Source organism: Dendroctonus ponderosae, unplaced genomic scaffold, assembly GCF_020466585.1.
Source record: "Dendroctonus ponderosae isolate FM_Combo_2020 unplaced genomic scaffold, Dpon_F_20191213v2 Dpon_F_20191213_5, whole genome shotgun sequence".
Lineage (NCBI taxonomy): Eukaryota > Metazoa > Arthropoda > Insecta > Coleoptera > Curculionidae > Dendroctonus > Dendroctonus ponderosae.
In genome coordinates, this window is record NW_026018715.1 from 8,238,788 (window position 1) to 8,261,361 (window position 22,574).

The following is a 22,574-nucleotide window of genomic DNA, read 5'->3' on the forward strand; positions in this document are numbered from 1 at the left end:
TCCATTGTTTGGAATAAACCGTAAACATTTCAAGAGCATAAGTGAATTAGTCAGTTCTGGTCTGAAAATCTGTTTATTTGTTCAAAGAACAGTGCATCTTTAGAATTTTGAGATTTATAAACGAAGACCTTTTGAAAAACCTGGCAACCTTAAAGTTCGTTCTGCATCAGACCCAATCATCTCGTTGTGAACAGTTTTAAGGTCAGTAGCTCTTGGTGCGATAAGGTAAAAAAAGAAGCAGAAGGAAAATGGAAAAGACCCACACAAATACAATAAGAAGTGGTTAGATGAAAGATTGAATAGTTTAGTGAAAACTCTTACTGTGAGATTACAGGTAGATGGTAGGCATAATAAGAATTACTGACGGTTAACTTTCTAAAAATTTTGACTGAAGAAGCTACTGGATAAATCACATTAGGGGTGAATTATAATAAGCATTGCAACAGCCTTAGATACTTTTGAAAATTAAATAATGAGCATCTTAGATGATTTGTATAAAAAAGTGATTAAGTACCACAAAGTTTGGTATTTTATATTCCAGTTTAGAATCAATGGAAAACGAATACATCTGTGGGCCAAAAAGTCTAAATAATTCCAGGTTTAAAAAACCGTTTGGTGACTGATTCATCTAGCACAGTAAACAATTCCGGTTAATAAAATAAACACGTTTTATGTAAGCCAACGTAATACATATGTATGTTTTATAAACAACTTGGTTGGTTTGTTACTTTTCAGCCCAAAATTCGGCATCGAATTGAGAATCAAGTTATTGTAATTGTTTGAACAGACAACGAGAGCAAGACGTGTAATAAAGGTGCAAACTGCTATTGTAGTGAGCCAAGTTCCTGCTTTTAACGATTTATCGGGAATTTCCAAGGATTTTTTTATTAGAACAAACGATGTGATCAGTACCGTGGACTAGTTGCTTTTTGATAGCCGAAAATTGGGTTTATTATCAGCATAAAAACATAAATTGGGCCAAAAAAACTTTTTTCAATATCACTTTCAAGAAGTTAACGATAACCGCGTTCAAATTTCCTAGTTGAGTTATCAAAACAACATGAATCAGATGATTTATTTAAAAGATTCACTCTAAAAGTGATCTAAACAAAAACAGCAGAACGAATACGCTAAAGCCTGCTTTAGTTTCCAAATGCCCAACTGATCAAAAGCTAACAGTAGCAGAAAGGATAGTTAAAACACAACTCAACAATCACCCCTGATGAAGCACAAATAACTGAACTGATAAGTTGAAAACCAGCAACATTTTTGAAAATTTCTACATAAAATTAGCATCAATGCATCCAGCAAGGCCAACAATTTTCCCAAATTGCATTAGATTGTCTTCCTCAGCTAAATTTAGATGACCTTTGCGCGAACTGCAGAAATGGGAAATGGCGAAGATTATCCAAGAGATTTGTGGGCTTGTTAATGGCCAGCGATCCATCTTGTGCAGGAATAAAACGTTTGAAGTTGAATCCCGGCATTCCTGGGAGGCGACGGAATTTTCGAAAATTTTCGCTATTTTTAAACGCATCTTAAATGAGTGGAATCGCTGACAAATGTGAGCATCAAATTCGGGCAGTGGCGTTACTAATCCATGACAATAAAAAAAAAACCTGAGAAGCATTTTAATAGTTATTGGCCAGTTATTCTTAATTTGTATGATTTCACTTCAACAGTTAACGGATTTTTTTCTCAGGTACTTCTAACTGAAGGCGACTATACGAGGTTTTCCGCTGATTTACAAAGTTATATTTCACGTAGAATTGAAAAAAAGCTCTTTTGGAGGTACGCCTTCCACTTTCTTTGCACGTTTTTATTATTCTTGATATTGAACCAACTCTTTCGACTTATAAGAATTATTAATAGAGTACCAATCTGTTGTAACAATGTTTACTATTTTCTTCCATTATCAGACCAAGAAGCCAGAGGCGGATTAAGACACTAGCAGGCCTAAAGCGCATTTGCAAACATTTAACGGACCATTTTCTTCTAAACAATTAAAACTACTTGGGATTATTGTATTTTCAACCACCGCCATCCAACACACTGCATTTACTCACTGTTCACCCGAAATTGGGCCGAAGATATTTCGCCATAAGCATTAAGCCTCAATATACAGTGAAACCGCGGATGCAGATGTCAAACAGGATAATGGTACAAAAACAAATTTGCATTATTAACGATTGTTGCTACTTGTAGCCTCCGTTTTAATCGTTATTAAGGTAAAAACTACGAGTTGCAAAATGTGTCTGCAGTCGCACTCATGCATGCCGCAAATTGAAACGAAAGTTTGTCAAACTTTTATTGGAAAACGAACTTAAATTGGTTTGATCGTCAGAACAAAAATGATTACAACAACGTGTAAGGAAGATCTGGCCAAGCTAACGCCCGTTTCCGTGTTTAAATGTTTTTAAACTGCAGGACATTCCTAATGTAAACTGAGAAATCTCAATATTGCCCTAAAACTCCAAGTAATTGTTTTACATTCTAGAAAACACACTAACTGAGCTTTGGAAACAGAACCTGTCCTCATGCCAATGACTTTAAATGCAACTTTTTAAATTTTAACTGGCATTTTCAATTTAAAATCAGTGAGGAGAATTGAAATGTTTCAAAATCCAATAGAAACTTGCTGGAAACCCTAAACCATGAAGATGACCAGGCAGTGACTCCGTTCTTGGTGACGATTGCAAGTAAAGCATCCGATTCCAAGAAGGCAGCCTATCAAAATAGATTCGGAAATGCTTGCCGGCTATTTCAGGCGTCAAGACGAAGCCGCAAATTGCTAATGTTCACATTTCTAGAAACACGTGAAACGTTGCCTTGTGGTGTAACTTGATAGTGTGCACACATTGAACAAGTTTGTCTACTTAGTGGCAGACATCAGCAAGAAGAAACCAAGAGAGGCAGACAAATGCCAGTTCGAAAATAGAAACTGCAGGCCTGCAGGAATGGGCAGAAACGAAAAAACGATGTGGAAAATTAAGCCTTCATTGTCACAGCTGCGCCCATGAAAGTGATAGTGATATTTAATAAAATCCGCACTAGTATAGTACCCGGAAAAAGCGGGGACGGCCAATAAATTATACCTACACAAGACAGGTTTCAAATCGATTTATGAATGAACGTGGCCATAAATTACGCCAATGATCGAAATAGAAACTGACTGGTCGCCCACGCCCCACGTCGTCTCATTTTCAGACCAAGTGTCTTGTCGGATGGGCGCGAATTAGGATCCATTTCCCATTATAATCGAAAGTCTATCAACAGCTCTTCATATCTGTAAATTATTTTAAAATAGAACATTCCCTGGCAATACGCAGTTGTCAGGGAATCATAAAATCGGTTTTGAACATACAATAAAACCACAACCAACAATATGATTATTGTTGTTATTATTTCTATTATCTTGGTGAGTTCATTCAGCAATACGTTTATCTCTGGTTAAATACGCGCCAGCCAACGGATTTCCTGACGACTTATCGGCCAATTTTTCTAAAATAGTGCTTTCCAACAATTCCTAGACACACGAAGATTAATGGGATCCCAGTAGGAAATTTGGAATCTTACTATTCTGAAAAATCGCAAACAGCTACCGAAAAGGAGGTCCTAGAATTGGACCCAGCACGATCTTTCCTTCCCCATATATTCGAGTCTTCCGCAAAAAAAACCATACAGTATCTAGAAACATTTCCTTTCACATTTTCTCCCGGTAGCATCCAAACCAAAAATAACCGGTAGGATTATCTTCACAATCTTATCAGAATAAAGCGAATGCAATAAAAACGTACATTCATTGAATACTCAAAAGGTTGCCATTGCGGAAATTTTCGGTGAAAAATGATTAGATACGAGAAAAGTGTATGTGCAACCAAATGGGAATTTAAAAAATCTATTAAAATTAGGGCCACTTTTAAAAGGAAAAAGTGTGTCAATCAGCTGATCAACTAAAGAAAAACGCCTTCTCTTTTTCGATTTCTCTAAGACCTTTAACATTTAGGTTTTCAATATTTATTCTAACTTTTATTTCAATACACAGGCACTTGATTGATTTGTTATGAACATAAGAAAATGCACTGGTTTCTGACGAATCATCGTCAAAATGTCGTTGTTGAACATTAAAAATCCGCTCTGGAGCAAGAAAGGCCCCATCCAACAATCCAGAAAAGAAGAAGTCAATGTTTGGAAATGGATTGTTGTTAATCGCGTAATAAGACCGACTTTCTTTCAAGGAAATCTTAATTAAGGAGGAACTAGTTCCGAATCTGGTTAATCGGATTTTTGATCCGGTTGAAGCCGATGTTTCGAATAGAAACATCTGATTAATATAAGATGTTTCAAACGAGAAAAACTGAAAATTTGATATTAAGTACACATGTGTTACTTGATACATCATTTAAGAAAAGTTACGAGAAACCTAGTATTGTCATAAAAAAAAGAGTTGATCAAATTATATCGGTGCACACAATTTTCTTACATCAAAAAGAMCGCAATTTAAAATACAMATCGACGCCGGCGAGCAAATTTTGAAAAAATATATTCACGTATTTGATTTACTGAATTTATTCTAAGTGAGGGACGCAAACATTAAACTACAGCAGTGATTACAAAATTAGGGGTAAAAACAAAAAAATTGAATTAAATGGCGAAGAAGTTTCCAAAATTCAAAATGTAGTGTTTAGAAAGAACTGTTTCGGTTACGATTTCAGGTAACAAATTGAAAAATTGTATACGCACAACAAAAACTCTGTCTAATGGGTCTGTTTTGGACAACGATTTCAAAATGGGCAAGAAAGGAAAATCTTACACTTCAAGTTGAATAGTTATTTTTACGAAGTTCACAGACGAAAAATGCACCTTTTAGAAAACCATGAAGCAAAAAATGCAAATGACACAGTAAAAAATAAATACATTTGGCCACTTGGTAGTTATAATTAACCAAGATTACAAAAATTGAAAAAAATATTTTTTTTGCTGCAGAAATACTTTCATAAATTAAAGACTCAAGACGCAGCAATGAGAGAACTGAAAATTATCAAACCTAATTTATGTTTTTTATTTATTTAAGATTTATGTTGCACAATTATTTCACACAGTTTAGATTGAAGTTGTAAAACCATGAACCAAATCGAATATMGAATTAATTAAATCAAGATGATTTGTCGAATGAAGAAAAATCTTAGTAATGTGGTAGGAATTTGTTTTATTCAAAATATTGCAACTAGAGGAGTACATTTTGAAAAACCTGAAGCCAACATTAACACTCAACAAATCTTTTAATTAAGAGAAAGTTTAGCCGAGAAATATTTATTATATTATTAGCCGAGAAATAAGTTTGCAAAGTTGTTAATAAAAAAAACTAAAACTTAAAGAACCCAAACATTTTCGAAATTTTATCAGGCAGCAACAACGAACTTCACAACAAGATCCTAGAAAAAAACTGGAAAATGCCTTTAAAATATATGCAGATGTCTTTGAAAAAATACTAAGTCCAAAGTAGAATAGTTATATGGCAAATGCAAACAASCAGAATMAATCTAAGGACAAAATATCTAGTACAAATCTACGCAAGTAATAAGATGCAAGTTCAATTSTAGCTCTATGTTGGCGCAAACAAATAAATTAGAATGTTTTGGAAATCGAAGTTGTTTAGAACTTCCGATTTCATGAATAAAACTGGCGCAGTCGGCAGGAAAGCTTTCGAAATTCTGGAATAAGGGACTTGAGCTTTGATTAAAAAAAAGAAACTGGATGCATTTGAGCATAATCAGGAAGCAGACCGACGATATGAAAAAATAAAAACCAGCATTTTCCTGAACTGGTTAATTCAGTCAACCAAAAATTTATTTGAGTTTGCTTTCCGATTGCAGCACCTGATTATGTAAATCTCGTTATTGACATGAAATAAACAATATATTTTACGCGTTAATAATACACTGTTTCAAGATCACCGTCACAGATTTATTCCGGCGCTGATGGCAAAACTCGAATAATTTATCATTATGATTGGCTTGTAATACATCGACGCATTTATTAAGTGCGTCGTAGTAAATTAGCCATATTTTTGTAAATATGTATGAGAATGTCGTAGACTCCTAAATAAATAAAAAATAATCCACTACAGAAAGTTTAAATGAAAGGTAATTTTCTTTTCGATTTAAAAATCCGCTCTCAATATTTTGCTGATTTTATAAATGAATTGACCGGAAATTGATTAAAACAACTAAAACTAATTGCCTACATCTGCGTGCTTGTAATTTCGTTCTGGAATTAATTGACAACAGTTGGAGTATTTGATAAATGCCATTGATACTTGAACAATTTGATCAGCTATTTACTATTTCACACGTGCCCACCGTCCATATCCCTCCTATTTCGTTAATAAACTAAGTGGTTAATATTTGCATACGAGTTGCTTACTTGGTTGGTATTTCCAACTAATATCTGAGAAATAGCAGGATAACGCTTCAATAATCATTATGAAGTCATTGCCAATCAGACACTCCTCCTCGGACAACATGCTAAAAGCACACTCAAGCGTTTGCTATTGTAATTAACCTGCATTTAATTAATTTTCCTTATCATCTATTCCATTATTTACTTTACATCTACAAACCAACTACCTAATCATTGTTGCAACATTTCGTGCAACTCAAAATCGTTTATCTAAAACAATTTTAAAAAAAATCGATTGGAATGGACGCATCCAATTGCTCGTTTTTGCAGTCCTGATGATTGATGGATGAAATTTCATTAGCGGCAACCATTGCATGAATTCATTAGATGTAACTGTACAAGACAATATACATAAGCATCACAATTCGGGATCAACGATCGAAAAGTGGTTTTTATCATTACAATTTTCCTAATAGCTAATAAAATAAAATACCAGTCCACTACCCAATTACACGCATTCCTCCTCTAAGGGCAAAATGCTCTAAGGGCGCCGATAACAGCACGATAATAGCACCCAATGAAAATGTCAGTTTTATGTCGGGAATTCTGGGTCAATTTTACGACGAATGGCCTGCTGATCCAGACGGGGAATTTCCATATAAATTGTACGCTGTGAAACTTCAAATCTTTGCCATAATGGAAGGAAAATTACCAGCAAATTTGTAGATAAAATAAAACACTAGTTGGGAGCGTCAATATTTGGGGATGTTGATCTGAAGGTCTAACAAATAATTCCGTGGAACTTTGGTTGATTTGGGTCGCCTTTGCTGGTATAGACACTTACCAAACAACAATAGATTGCGTTGAACACTAGATAACATAATTATAATGCTTTCTTAATTGCACATTGTTTACTAATATTCCGGGTAATCGATATTTGGTTCTTGGTAGTTTGGGAGCACTTTATTAAAAAGCGGAAGTCGAAAACTGATTTATTTCAGAACCAGCAGACTGCGAAACAGATGAAACGATTAGAGGTAAACGTCGAGGAAGTGCAAAAATATCTGGCTTTGACTTTGATCTCTTAATTGGTATGCCGGCAACGTCTCACCCGATCGCCTTGAGATTCCAGTGAATGGACTGTCGGGTGAGACTACGGACCAGTGACCACGACTGCACGATTGACTCATAATATTTAATGTTTTAATAATTTGATGACCCCAAAAGCACGTCTATGAGAATCGCTTTTCAATATAGACACAAAATAAACATTAAATCTCCTTATTTAACCTTTTAGGTTGGTTTTCAGGAAGACTAAAATTTTGCCTCAGCTGCTTACATCCCACTGATCGTTCAAATCACAAGTGAGTCCAACGTAGCGTGAGTGAGATCACTTGAAAATAATAAACTGAAAGGGATTTTTTTTGGGGCTTAAGTGGAGAAATATTTGTTTGGAATAAGAAAATTCACTGTTTTTGGCGGGACAGGACCTAGCTTTGGGTAACACTGTGTTGAGTTGCATTCTTGAGTTGTTGCCGCTCTTTGAGTTACGCAGTTATAACTCATAGGTTAATGAGTTATAATAATTCATTGATTAAAACTTTACGAAACCCATCTAAATCATCAAAACATCTAAAAAAAAGATCATCAACATTTTTTCTTAGTAACGTTAAATGATTATAAACTTTCACTTTTTCAATTCCGGGAAATACTTTGGGAAAAACACCTAGAAATAATTATTAAGTACGGTTTTGTCCATAATTCCAAACTGCAAAAAGTTTTCCAATCAAATTTATGTTATAATTTTTCACAAAAAATACCTGAAGATTTTTCAGTCAGTATTTTAAGTAAAGCTAAAAAATAATGCAATTGTTGCGTAGAAAGAATTGCTTAATAGAATCTTTGTTTAAACTGGAATGACCTGAAAATTTAAAGAAACTTTAAAAATCTTCAGAGCGATGAGGGCGGTGAATTTTCCAAATAATTGTTGTACACTTTTGAAACGTTTTTTGAAGATAATCCTAATTACTTTCGGTAAAAAACCTGAATTAAATTACATATTTGGTTTTGGTGCCAAATTCGAAGCTGAACTGACTTTTCCTTGCAAACCGATGAATGAGGCGAATTTTCAAGCAACATTAATTTTGTAATTTTTGGCTGAAAATACCACATTATTGTCAGAAAAGAAGAAAATCATCAGTAAATAATGCTTTTTGCGTTTTCGATTAAAAACTTTGTTTTGTGATCAGTTTTGGAGTCTGAAAAAGTTTTTGTAAAATTTTTACCAAGCTATAAATTTATCTTGTTATTCTTCGCGTAACAGTCCTGCAGTATTTTTAAGCGAAAGTCTTCAAAATAGAGCGTTTTTGAGTAGAAGGTAAGGCAAAAAAAGTTAAGTCAAAACTAAAAAACCACATTTTTTAACAAATTCTATAGTCTTCAGAGGATTGGTGATTTCCAAATATTCTGTTTAAACTTTCTCTTATTCTGTTTGTTTTTTGATAACAAATTATTTGATTCTTGCTCCAAATTCGAGGTTGGAAATGGATTTCGAAAGTTTTTACAAAGCGACGAAGGATTAGAAATTAATTTCATAATTTTTCGCGAAAAATTCCTTAAGATTGTCAGCATTTTTAAGTCAAACTTTAGAAAATTGAGCATTTAGTAGAAAAAGTAACTTAAACTGGAAAATTCTAAAATTCGAAGCCATTTTAAAAATATTATTAATAAATGGCTTTAAAAATAAATCTAAAATAAGTAAAAAAGTCATCAACATTTTCCCAGCAACGAACTGAGTTACTGCGTCGATGCGATGGGTTGGCGCACCAAGCCATTTGCGCCAACTCCTAAAAATTCACTTACCCAGGCATACTGCGACCTCCTCCTCATGGAGGTTCCGTATCAGTTTAAAATTATCGGACACGACAAAACTCTTCAWTTGAAAAGAATAAAACTATGTTGSGCTAATGCCAAAGTGAAAATACTTTCCGCGCTTGACAGAAAATATCTCTTAATAAAACTATCAACCTGGATTTTGCTGCTCTTTTCACACATACAYCAGGCGTCATTTAATTACAAAATCGCGTGAAAGAAAAGTGGGAAAAGGATATCAAGATATAAATCTATGGGCTAGGAAAAGCTTTCGGCGAAAATGAGAGCAACTTGTCAATTGGCTCAGGACAAAAACCTAATTAAGCCAGCTCGTAAAGTGATCGAATGAGTTAATCAATTTTTTCCGAATTCTGAAAGGAGAATGCTAAAAGTTTCTCCAATTAACCCAATAAATTGAGAAGACTGTTCTATTCAGGATGATTCCAAATTTCGTTCTGCGACTATTTTGCCAAAGACATTAGGCTTTTCTCGAAGATGCAATTTAAACACTATTTTAAAGCAGTTCAATAATCATTTGCCAAACTTTCATTCGAAAAAAAAATAGTTTCTATTAGTTTCATTACTATATATACATCATTAAGAACACGATGAGACATGAATTCGAACATCACCTTCGAGGAAGTACTCAAAATGCGCTCCTCAAAGATTAATGAATACCAATGTCGAAATGCATTTCGGCATCTCTACTGGTTCATGGCTGTTCTTCCACCTTCAACTTGATCTTTGCAAAATGTCGGTTGAAGAAGTCGGATATGTATAAAAAGAGAACCTGCATTATTACTGAAGGCAATTTTTTCAAATTTAAATAAATCAGCTAAACCAACACTCATTCACTTTATAGAAAGCAGACGTTCCACGATAAACGAAATTTGCAATTAATAAAATTAACCTTTAAAAAAAATAAATTAAACTTTTACCCCAATTAGGGTTGTCCTTCTCTACCGGTTTCATTGACACTCCGCTGGAAGAAATCTCTTCCTCTTGCCAACTTCGCTGCTTGCATTAATTTAGTTTCTGTGGTTTTTTAAATGGGAGCATCAGCAAATTTTTGATTATTTTTTGCAATGTTCAAGAAGTTAGGTCAGATCGTCTTCTTTCGAATCAAAGTATATCATGGGCTTACGGAACACCCTGCATAAGAACACCAATTACCATTCACCTGCAACGTTTCATTACCTTACACATTGATGATAATAATGGGGTCTTTATAAATGCAAGTGCAGATTGTAGACAGAAATATTGATGGGCATTGGAGCGCAAAAAAATGTGGGTCGTTGTTATGTGCAAACCGGCCAATGGAAGCGTTCGTCTTAAGTTGCACGAGAACCTTTTCGCTGGCAGGCGGTTAATAACAATTAATAATCAAACGGCCCCAATCGCTAACTTTATCGCATTTCATTCGGCTCGAATGATTCATCCTGCAGTTCACTACCAAAACGGTAACTGCTGCTGGCACTGTGTTTTAACAATGTGGTAAGCTTTCGGTAAGGCCTGCACATGAGTCATATTAATTATTTGTGCGACATACTGAAATGGCAAAATTACGTGCTTAATGTACAGGGAGGCGATTTCCTCTACATTGTTGCACTGCCAGGCGCCAGAGTGAACTTTTTGGAGATATGCTTGATTGTCTTCGGTATGACGTACTTGGAAGACGAAGAAACCAACCTTTTCCATTCCCCTCGTAGCGGTTTTGATTAATTCCATTCACAGATAAAAAGTGGGTGTTTGACGTCAATGACTCACCAAGGAATTCTCGATAGGCACCAGTGCATGACCCCAATTTCTTTTGTTCGAGCTACAGCTAATGATTCATTGGGTGGAACTATTGCGATCCCATATAGGAAGAGGGAACGCGCCAATCGAAGGCTTTAGATTGGTAACTAGTCGATGTACGCACGTGAAGATGGAAGGGCAACTAGCAACTATGAGCAAAGATTGATTGCTTTGCTTAAAGTTCAACATTTTTGCTCCACCTTAAAGAAGCTGTGAAAGCGTGATGGAAGGCAAAAAACTGCGAAGTGCCACTTCCAGTATCCTCCAGTATAAAAAATCCCATGTCACAAGAACTTGAGGAAATACGAGTAAACAACGATTATAACACAGCAAACTGTTATCAAAGTCGAGCAAATATTCGCGCTTTCTTGGACTTGGACAGCCGATTTTGTATGTAAATGTGGTCTTTGGCGCAGTCGGACGGACGGTTCACCGAGGAATGTTTATATTGGCACTCTACAGACAGATTCTATTTTACAATGGCTACGGAATGGTGAAACTATATGCGGCGGAAGACGTTCTTCTTTTCAATAATGAAGTGGCGAAAAGTTGCAACAAATTCAACTTTGGCCAGATTGGGCGCGAATGCCACAAATCCGCCTTCATCTACGCTCTGATTTATAAAGAAAAGTGGAAAGTTCAAGGCAAAACTCATTGATTGCTCAAATATGTATTACCATCTCAACTCGAGGCACTGGGCGCATATTTATTCGGGATTGTTTATATTCTAAGGACGCACTTTTTGGACAGTTTGATGCCAAGTCCATCCTCGCGAACTCGTCGGTCAAACTCTAACTAGACCGGCGCCAGACGGTCCCCAGACTATACAGTGGGCCCCGTTTTAACTCGTTTTTTCCTCTCTTTTTACCGGGATATAGTTTTCGCCTTTCTGCAACGGTTAAACGCGTGACATCGACCAAACCCACGGGATCGAAATTGTTCAGAATGTTCGGGCGCTTCGGGTCAGCGCTATAAAAATCCGGACGTGGGCTTCCATCCAGCTGAACTTTGGATAAAACCAATGGCGATTCATTGATATGGTAACGGCCGCCGCGCCAACCTGACCCAGCCCCACGGGATTACATTTTCCCGATCAGACTGAAGTAATTTTCACGAAAAAAATATTGGATGATTTGCAACTGAGACCTCAAATTAATTGTAGGTACATTCTAAAAGCAACAGCAGCTCACATTTTGGAACGCAACACTTGCTTTTCTTATGAATTCTTCAGGTTTGAACGGTGATGTGTTAGTTAATGATATGGGTAATTCTTCACCTGTTTTATGGCTAAAAATGCATCTGAGCATAGACTCGCCAACGCTTCTCCTGACGGGGTGTTGAACTTTAAGATGCTTCTTCTTTCCAACTTGTGCAGTTTCTGTGCTATTCAACTCAGCGTGGGAATAGCGCTTTCGTCCGCATATCTGATACAAACTGAGCTTTCAAATGCATAATGTGAAAACTAAGGGGACATGATCCGTAATACCTCCATAGCTTTTTGCACAATATTCAAGGATTCGAATTCATGAAGCCCATGGTAAAAAAATCGTCGTCTAATGGTGTGTTTTTCTACGGAGAACACAGCAACAAAGTCGGTAAAGGACCGGAAAGTTTCGACACAAAAGGAAATAACGATTCTGCAATTTGTTGGGAAGAAATGAGAGAAAGATCCTAAAAGTACGACCCACTAGATTTTAGAGAGGAACTTTAACTAAATAGCTCATCGACTGCAGAAAATTTCCATATTTAGTCATAAAATATTCTAAAAAATTACTCGTTCCAGTTGGTCGATGATATTTAGAAACACCCTGCACTTAATATGAAATTAATTTCATGTAGGTACTTAAAATAATGAAGCATTTCACGCCTACTCATCGATTGTGAATGCGAATGTTCTATTGTAACATAAATCTATTCGTCTACTCATTGAAAAATCCGACAGCAGGCATTCCGCATCCAGTGATCTGGCAAAATCGTCCAGATCTAGCTAGATATGCGGACGATTGTGTTGGGGACATAATTCAAATGAAATTAATTTGCAGTTAAGCTGCACGTTATCCTTATTCGTACGGGGTAAAAATAAACACAGACACGCAAAAGGAATGCCGCCAGAGTTCACTGAACAGCAGTAAAACTCGACGTAAAGTGGTTTTCAGTTGCTGATTGTAAAAATGAGTGCGTGCTCATTGAAGAAACGGTATGGCCTCTCTTGTGATGTCAGCAGCATAGGCCAAGCATTAACTCGCTGAAAAACCCTTCTTAACGAAGACAAAAAATTCTGCAGAATTTCCAGTGTAAAACGACTTTTTAATTAACGCTATAAATAAATAAAATGCTTGATAAAACCACTGAGTGTTATTAAAGAAAACCGAGTCAGCAGCACCGATTGACGTCATTTGTTAACACAACCAACAGGTAGGTACCCAGTTTCGCAAACACGCACGCACGTTTAGGTGATCTCGTATTCTAATTCAAACAGTACAATGGGCAGTAATTCATATGCAAAACCCAGTTTTGGCACAAGGCATTTCCTCGCCAAGATTTCGTAATATCTTTCACTCCATCACGGCGGAACCGGAAGCCTCGTCACGAATATCCATCACACCCAGTATACGAATCTCGACTTGGCAAGGTTATCTGGTCATTGAAATTTGCGCCGACAACAATTAGAAAAAAACGAGGACATGTTTTGGAGTTCTTTATGATTTTAGTATGGGAGCTTATGCTGCGGTTTACCAGCAGCAAATACATAGGAAGGCCATCATTATCTTAAGAGCTGCATGTATTTCGGTGCATAAAAAACATAGTATCTAGTAGTTTTAGCTTGATCTTTGTTTGGCCAAGAAAATGAAACTGATGGTCAATATTCTGAAATAGTTACACCCCAGAATTAGTTTACGTGAAAAGAACATTCACTGTTCTTCTGAGTTTCTCCGTCCGAAAAAATTGCATTTTCAAGAATCAAGACAAGATTTTCTGGCTTTTACCACTTAATTTAAAACAAAACTGTATGCTCATAGATGCTTTGCTAAACGTTGGAAATCGACCGAAAGTCCACCACGAATGAAACAGAAGAAAAATAAAAAAAATGCGGGTGCTGAGTTGAGATTTGAAGGAAATACTTAAACAGGGAATATCTAATTGACAAATCCTGGTATTGATGATTCGGCAATTACAAATTTTGCAGATGAAGAATTGCAACTTTATTTATGAATCAGCCAGACATTGGTTAAGCCGAAATTATTTGTAATAAAAGAAAGTAAACCGAATAATCTAAGCTCTATTAAAGAGAAACCAGCATTCATGCGTTTAAATAAGAACAGAAGTAACTAAATTTCTCAGATCAAAGATAGACGAATTGAATCCTTAATGAGGAAACTCAATAAAAACTGTTTTGCCTTTGGAACTGTTTGTCAGTGAGTAAATTATGCAGCTAAAAAAATCACTCCATTGTGCGAATTTGGGTAATGAATTCTGTGACGCAACCATTTTTATTATACAAAAACACTCAACTAAGAATATTTTATAGGATGGGATTTAAAGATACTTGTTGAAGCCAATTTAAACAATCTGCACTTTTCATGAATTGTATTTAACTGAGATAAATCCTTCAAACATATGTATGAGAACATTTAATCACACAACAACAAAAAATGGCAACTTTTGCATTTCATCAGACTATGAAGGCAAATTATTCAGGGTTTAGTGGAATAAATTCTTACAAGTCTCAGCTTAGATGCAGCAATTGTTAAACGGGATGAAACTATTCAATAGTAATTTAATCTTCTTATAGAGTTTAAGACTTGTACTACCTTTATAAAACAAAGAAACCATTTAAAATATTAAATGATGATCAGGAGTTAGCTTGATTGGAAAGACATTTTAAGGGTTCTTCGTTTCAACTGTTAGACTAGAAAAATTTAAAGTCGCTAGTTCATACTAGGGAATTTTTCCCTAATTCCAGAGATTTTTCTCAGGCAAAAGGAAAAAGAGATTTGTCAAACCTAGGAATAAAAAAATTTTCTCGAAAGAAAATATTAATATGTATATCGGACTACCATGATACCATACTAGAGATTTTTCTCAGACAAAAGGAAAAAGGGATTTGTTATAATCATCTAGGGCTTTTCAAAATTTTTTGTTTATTTACAACAAAAATTAATTCCGGGATGAAAGTATTAAAATATCGGACTACAGAACTCTAACAAGTAGAGAGGAACCACAAATTGTTTTAAGAAATCTCTAAGAAATTATTTAAGAATCCCCTTTAAGGTCTTTACATATTTCCAATTGGAAAAGCTAAACTTGCTTGATCACTATTAGAAATATTAGAGAAAATAATTCTTTAACGACCAGATGAAAATGAATTTACAACTTAATTATATCATGGAAACTAATCCAGCTGTTTTACAAACTCTACGTGTTCATATGAAAAAATACTTTGCTTTACATACGAAGATAAAGTTCTATTATGGTCCTCCGAAACTAATTCGCAATTCTATCTTTCTTTCGATCTTTCGATCAACAATAAAAGAGCAGTTTATCGGCCATCTGCTTTGAAAGCCGAAGAAATCCCATAATAAAAAGCTACAAGAGAAATAATCCAGCCAAATGCAGTGACGCATTTTTATTTTCATACCTCCTAATTGGCCATTGATAACAGTTCCTGGTAAATATGATTTCGCCTCTAAATTAACAACCAACCAAATCGGTAGGAAATTGAATAAACTTTTTTCGGTGATTAGGAAAAAAAATCGGCGAGCATAAAACGGATCGCTGAATGTGAAGGTCGACCAACAGAAGAAGGTCGACAATCGAAAACCTGACTAACTGAACGACTCTTACTGTAAACTCATCTACCCTGTATACCTACGCTTAATTATTCATTAAGTTACTAGCAGTTTTTTCCACCACAGACCATAAATACTTTCTTCAGATTATAGGCCGTTGGTACATTAGGAAAACCGCTTCCAACCTGCATCAATTGCTGACTACATACTGACCTCGCGACTGTAATCACTAAATTACTTAAGAATTTCCGTTCAGACCTCAGATTGAGTCTGTTATTACCTGGAAACAAGGCAGGTGATTACGGAGGATCTGGTGTAACTTTAATAATTAATAGTACTGGAAGTACAGTACATTAGCCAAACAACGAAAATGAGTTTTGCATTAAGATTGTTTCAAGCTTAATCAAATATATCTAAACATTGTTAAACATTTTAAGTTTCCTGTATCGTACTTAATTTGCTTTAAATTATTTTTAAATGCCATTTCAAGTGTGCAATTTTCTTTAACGTGGTTTTACGTTAAAGAAAGGGGTGACAATTTTAGTAAATTTTTCAAAATGCGTGAGCGTAATTGAGCCATTTTGAAGCTGCAAGCCAACTTTTATCCTTTAGAAACCACGTACGTACAAGTTCCTTTTGATGCCGCGTTACAAAGAACATTTGGATTTACTTTTTCCAAAAATTTCATTACGATAGCAATTTCTAGAACATTTAGACAATTTTTCAGTTGGTGTTTGTAAATGGACGCTTTGGGTCATTTACAAAAATCAAATTTTTCCAAAACCGCTCAAAATGCAGGATTTTGTTTAACGCCGTTTCAAGCTCACTTTGGTTTACGTTGTACAAAAGCTTGTATTTAACGTGTTTCGAGGTAAGTACACTTGATAAGTTTTTCTAAATGTGTGCGTATTAAGACATAAACTGCAAGCCCATTTTGAAAACTTCATTCTGAAAAAACCACTGACGCTTGAAAGTTTCTTTTGATGCCGCGTGACAAAGAACATTTCGATTTACATTTTAAAAGTTCCACTTCCATAACAAATTTGACTACATATTGACAATTGTAATTGAGCCCTCTGGTTCATATTGAAAACCGCTGAAAATGCCGGATTTCTTTTAAAGCCACTTTAAGAAGCAAACTTTGGTTCATGTGCTACAAGAGTTTCAATATGCCTGCACGTTTTGGATAATTTTTGCAATTTTTTTCGAAACGACTGCGTGTAAATTGAGCCATTAACTGCAAGACTATTTTGAAAAATTCACTCTTCAAAAACCACTGACTTTTGAACAGCTAAATTCATATTTTCCGAAAGTTTTACATCGATAGCAATTTTGAGCAAATGGTGACAAATTTTCGTTGATTGTAATTGAGCCATTGGGGTAATGATCTGCAAAATTGGCCCTTGATCTACTTTAAAATATTGCTTAACAGCAAATTTGTAAGGGAAGTAAATGAAAATTTATACTCTCCCAGTAAGCTCTTATTAGCCATTAAATTGAACGACGATAATGTTGAATCACACTGTATGACGTTCATTCGTAGAAACCTGGCAGAAGAAACGGTTATTCAGCAACAATAAGGGTCTGTTTCCTTAATTGCCAAAGATCCATTATTTCTTTCATCCTTTCTAAAGCAGTAAAACCATCAAGGAATCCTTACGGTTGCTCATCAAGATTATCAATTATTTAAAGAAATTGCGCTTTCACTTAAGGCATTCAATACACTAATTACTCGAGATGTTAGGAAAGTTTCTAATGATGACTTTTCCCGGTTTTAATTCCCCTGCCCCATCTACAAAGCGCATTTTGAACGGAACTCGTCACGTATTTACTTAATTAAATTATCGCTTGAATAAAACGAGAAAATCATGAGCTCAGATGAAATTTTGTGGCAAAAAATGACCAAAAGAAAATTTCTATTCCATTCTATCTATTAAATTTGTCGCTTAATTTCCTTCCGGTTGAACGAGCAGCTGTTTTTTGAATATACTCTGAAAAGAGCGATGTAAAAGTGAATAGACATCAGGTGACTGACTTCCTGCCAAATCAGATGTATTAAATAACTATTTGTGCGGCTCAATAACCCCCGATACAAGGATGTTTCAAGCTAATGGCTTCATAAACTATTATTGACAATAAATCTTCTCGATGGCCCAATTAAGCGAACAATTTACCATAAGAAATGGCACTTAGAATACAGTCCATTAAATGCATTCCAAATGGGAACATCGTGATTGGTATTTTCAATTCACTTTCAATCTTCTGCATCAGAATAAGTTTGCTTTTCCGCCGAGAAGTTCCTGATAAAAAGTTTTATTAATATCTACAAATGCCCCCACTCTACTCAGCCATGTAATTTTTCACGGTTTGATCTTTGCCATTAAAAACCGAGATAAGGACGATTTCCTTATCCTCACTAATGTGCACGAGGTCATAAGCACTATCAGCCAAGTAAAACGGAATTTTTTTCGTGTAAGACCAAGTGGTTTTGATTTCAACGGTTTGTGGGGAAATTAACCCTCAACTTAACCCACTCAGAGAGCAAACTTGAAAGGAAATGTTTTTCTATAAGAATATTGACACCACAGCATCCACTACAACATTCCTGCAAGTCGCCACTGCTGGTTACCAGAGCTATTTTTAGATTCCGCAAGAACCACGACCTTGCGAGAATACCGGTTCAAGAAAAGTCGATTTCCATTTTCTCGGATTGTGCTTAGACGCATACGAAGACCCAATCAAATCGAGCAAAAACAGTGACAGACCCAGCACTGATTCCAACTTGTAAATACAAAAAGTCTGATAATGTTCCCGCTGATTTACTCGAGTTGGCCCAGTGCCCGAATATTATTTACTCAAAAATTCATTAGAAAAAAACCGTAGTTTTCAAAGCCTGGAGGCGCCGTCTAATCTCCGAAAATAACCGAGCCTTTACTATGTGAAATTGAAAACAAAAAAAAATAAAATGCGCTTGGCACGCTGCTGACGTACCTACGGTATTATCTAAACAGTCTACAGGTAATCCTGAATTTATTTGTTTAGCAAACCTGGCTGAGGAATTAATTTACAGCGGTTTTTAATGGAAATTTAGCGCCTCACAGCTGGGACCCATACTGTAGTAACGAGGGGTTTTTCCAAACTGGCAATTTGCTTTCAATTAATTGGATGCTAGAAAAGGCGATTGAAGACAGAAAACTTATGAGTTTTGGGGCACAGTAAAATTTCAAATTCCAACACTTCCATTAGAAACATGACTGAATGGATTTTTGAAAATTTGGATACCAGAGATGATCAATTTGGACAGACTTTTCAAAATAAAAAAAGAACATTTAAAAATAAGTTTCCTTCAAGCGGAAATGCAGCTACAAAAGTTCGTTGAAGTAGCGAAAGGATACATTGTGTTTTAAATTTAAGGATTTTCTTTAAAAAAAAATCTTCTTGATATAGTGCTGTTTTTCGAAAAAATGCCTGTAGTCTAAAGTAGTGTTCCACCACGAGCTGCTGCTGAAAAATGTGGCAAATATGGTTTTAAACAAAGGAAAATGTGCATATTCCCAAATCAATTGGCTATGGAGGTCAGTAGCTAAAATTAATTCAAAAACTTAGAACGTAACTAAAAAACTGTATTTTTGAAAATCCAGAAGTTCACAAAACGATTTTGTTTTGCGGACGGATTTTCCCAGAAATTTCGAATTCCGTAGAAACAAGAATGTTTTTTGAATACAGAAACGTTAATGTAATGCTCTTCAGCGAGTACCTACTTAAAACCAGTTTTCCAGGATTTATCATTACAAAAAACATTTGTTAACTTTGCACAATTGAGACATTTGATGGGGAAGAGCAAACTGAAGAACTCCATGCTGATTTCATTTTATTTTCTTGAGCTTATTCTCCACCATTCATTTTATTGTGGGATTAGCGGATGAGCATCTGCGATATTCCTGCCTTTCGCTTTGTATATTCCATATACAGTCTAACTTCCTGTTTGTTTAGACCACACATATAGAGATAGTTTTGTAATTTGGGTAGTTTCCGAACTTGGTCCATACGAACTTAATCGAGAAGACATGATGGGATAAGATAAATTACGTACACAAATCACAAGCAGCAATTTGAAACTTTTATTAAACACTGTATTTATTTCTTGTTTTTGTTCATTATAAGTAATAATATGTACAAATACAATGTAAAAATGTAGGTAATTAACTTGGTCAAAATCAAGACATTCATGCTAATGACCACATAACACTAGAATAAAAGTGAAAGCAATGTACTTGAAGAAAAACCCCCAAAATTTTTGAAATAAAAGAAACAGATCGATATAAAGAACGCTGCGTTTAAGGGACCATGATAATATAGATAAGACCATGATAAATAGAAAAACCTGTACTTACTTCCAATAGCAGTATACCAATATTGCGTGTTTCTCTTGATATTATTTTCTGAAATACTATTTAATAATTTCGTCTGACATCGATAAAACTTTAAATTTCCAACCATATTATCTTATTCACAGAAGGTGATATAAGGATAACTCCTTTAAATAACAATAGATAAAAAAAACATACAAATCACTTTCAATTCGAAAACAGCATCAACACAACTACTAGAAATCAGAATTAAGTAATACATCCTTAGTATTATAATCCTTTTAAATATTTTACACTGACTGTAACACCCTTTACATCATTTCACTGGGCTGATAAGCACCAATAAATTGCTCAATACTAGACATAAAAAATGCCCACTGTTTTTTAGCAATTGCTCATTTTTTTGAATTTCTTTATGTTGTAAGTTTTTCGTCCATATTTTCATTCGAGTATCTTCACCAGTGACTCACCACCTTTACTGTTGGGGCGCATTTTTAACAATGTTGAGAATTTGACGTTACACAAAGAAAAAGATAAGTTTTAAAGTCGTTTACTTATCTATACTTAAATACACTGTACAAAAGAGTTTGTGATAATAATTTTGAATCTAAAATAGAGTAGTAGGTATATTAAAGGATTAATTACAACTCAATAATAAGAATAGTTTGAAAAAGTGATTCGAGCTTGATATTCTTGATGACACAAGTACCTACTTAATTATTTTTTTAAATGTATTTAAATACTGATTTCTGTTAAAAATAATTTGTAGTTAAGGTCACAATAAATCGTACGATCTATTGCGGACTAGAGCATGTTGGAAATTATTGCGGATTATGGGTATAGTATGGGGTATGTTTTCCGCAAAATTAATGATGGTTTCAGTTAAATTGCACCAATTTATCGTGAGAACAAGCACGGCGAAGATGACCTTCAATAACTGGCCAATAAATCGCGCAACAGTGCGTAGAGAATCACTGGTCTGTCACTTTAAGAGTCACCCTGTATAATGGCAGATCTGAGTCTGCCTGTATAATTCTGATACTACACTGTGACTATGCGAATGAAACATTTATTTGTATCAATCTACTAACGGCCGAATGCGTACTTTGCGATTTTTTCCATAGTCGGTGATCAATTAAAATGTAATTAGGTACATAGAACCGGTTTTTGATAATAGAAATAGATGTTCCAGGAATTAACCAATGATTTGGGATTTATTGTGGCATTCTGAGAGTTTTTCGTCATGGCAATTTTTTTAATCTTCTGACGAAATTATCATGTAGGCGCCAGGCAACAATACACAATCGATAATGTGACGTCAGGCAGGACATGCGGAGAGCGGAGAACGTAGCAAAGGGTTCTTATGAAAATTTGGTGTAAAAGCCCGGTTTAGAGGCGCAAAGTTATGCGTTCGCGAAAAGGACAGAGATAGGGTGACTGAGGCAGGCGCACATAAGATGCCCTTTCGCAAAATGGTGGACCGAACCCGGTGTTAGGTTAGATTGGAATATGTTGTTGCCGAGAACCCTGCGAAATGCATTTAAGGGTGCGTGAAGCTGGTACTTACCTCTTCACGCCGCTTAAGCCATCGGCCGCACGGACTTTCCTCCAGAATTTCGCTTTCATCTTCGGAGTCTTCGCCGCTTTCCCTGGGCGATCTGTGTTCCTGTTCGTTATTCATATGCGTTCCCGACATTATTTCAACGAAATCAAACTGATCCTATCCCGAACGAGCACTAATATTGTCGAAATATAGGAAGTGGTTATCCAAAAACAATGGTATTCCATTAAGCATTATCTTCGCTGAACACACAATTTGCAAACCGATATTACAAATTCGATTTCAACATCCAAACTATTTCTGGTGTGGTACTTGGTCGCGTCAACAGTTCCGCATTTTCGCCAAGAAAATAAAAGGATGCAGCAACGGTAACAGCACTGGAATGGAAAATTATCCAACAAATCAAACAGATCGGCTGTACACACCGTACGACGATAGTTTGTCGTGATTTCTGTTGTTGTCCGACTAACCTAAACGCACTTTATCTAGGTATGAGCGGGACGAACCACTTAAACATTCAATAATATTCCTAGAACGGCTTCTAAACCCGTAGAACCAAACGAAGTAACGAACTGATCAACGTAATTTCCTCAGGCTGCGAACTTTACCTACTGTCAACGAAAAGCGCAGGCCAAATGTCACTCAGATAAAGTCGCGTCTAGCGCCATCTCCACCACTACTCCGCAACTCTGGCTACAATTCAATACTTTCCATTCTCCAATGTTGCCATTCTTAACGACTTTTCTGCATTTTGACGATTATACAGAGTGTTCCGGGAAAACC

At 35.6% G+C, this 22,574-nt stretch overlaps 1 protein-coding gene across 2 annotated transcripts in view; it reads right to left on the reverse strand.

Annotated features, from left to right (window-relative positions):
• Window positions 1–22,422, reverse strand: part of LOC109539559 (nuclear receptor-binding protein homolog) — a 72,090-nt gene extending 49,668 nt beyond the window's left edge. For both annotated transcript variants that reach the window (XM_019907374.2, XM_019907372.2), the window contains exon 1: window positions 21,798–22,422. In XM_019907374.2, the coding sequence (XP_019762933.2) occupies window positions 21,798–21,926 (129 nt within the window). In that variant the 5' untranslated portion in view covers window positions 21,927–22,422. The remainder of the gene's footprint in view (window positions 1–21,797) is intronic.
• Between the last annotated feature and the right edge of the window lie 152 nt (window positions 22,423–22,574).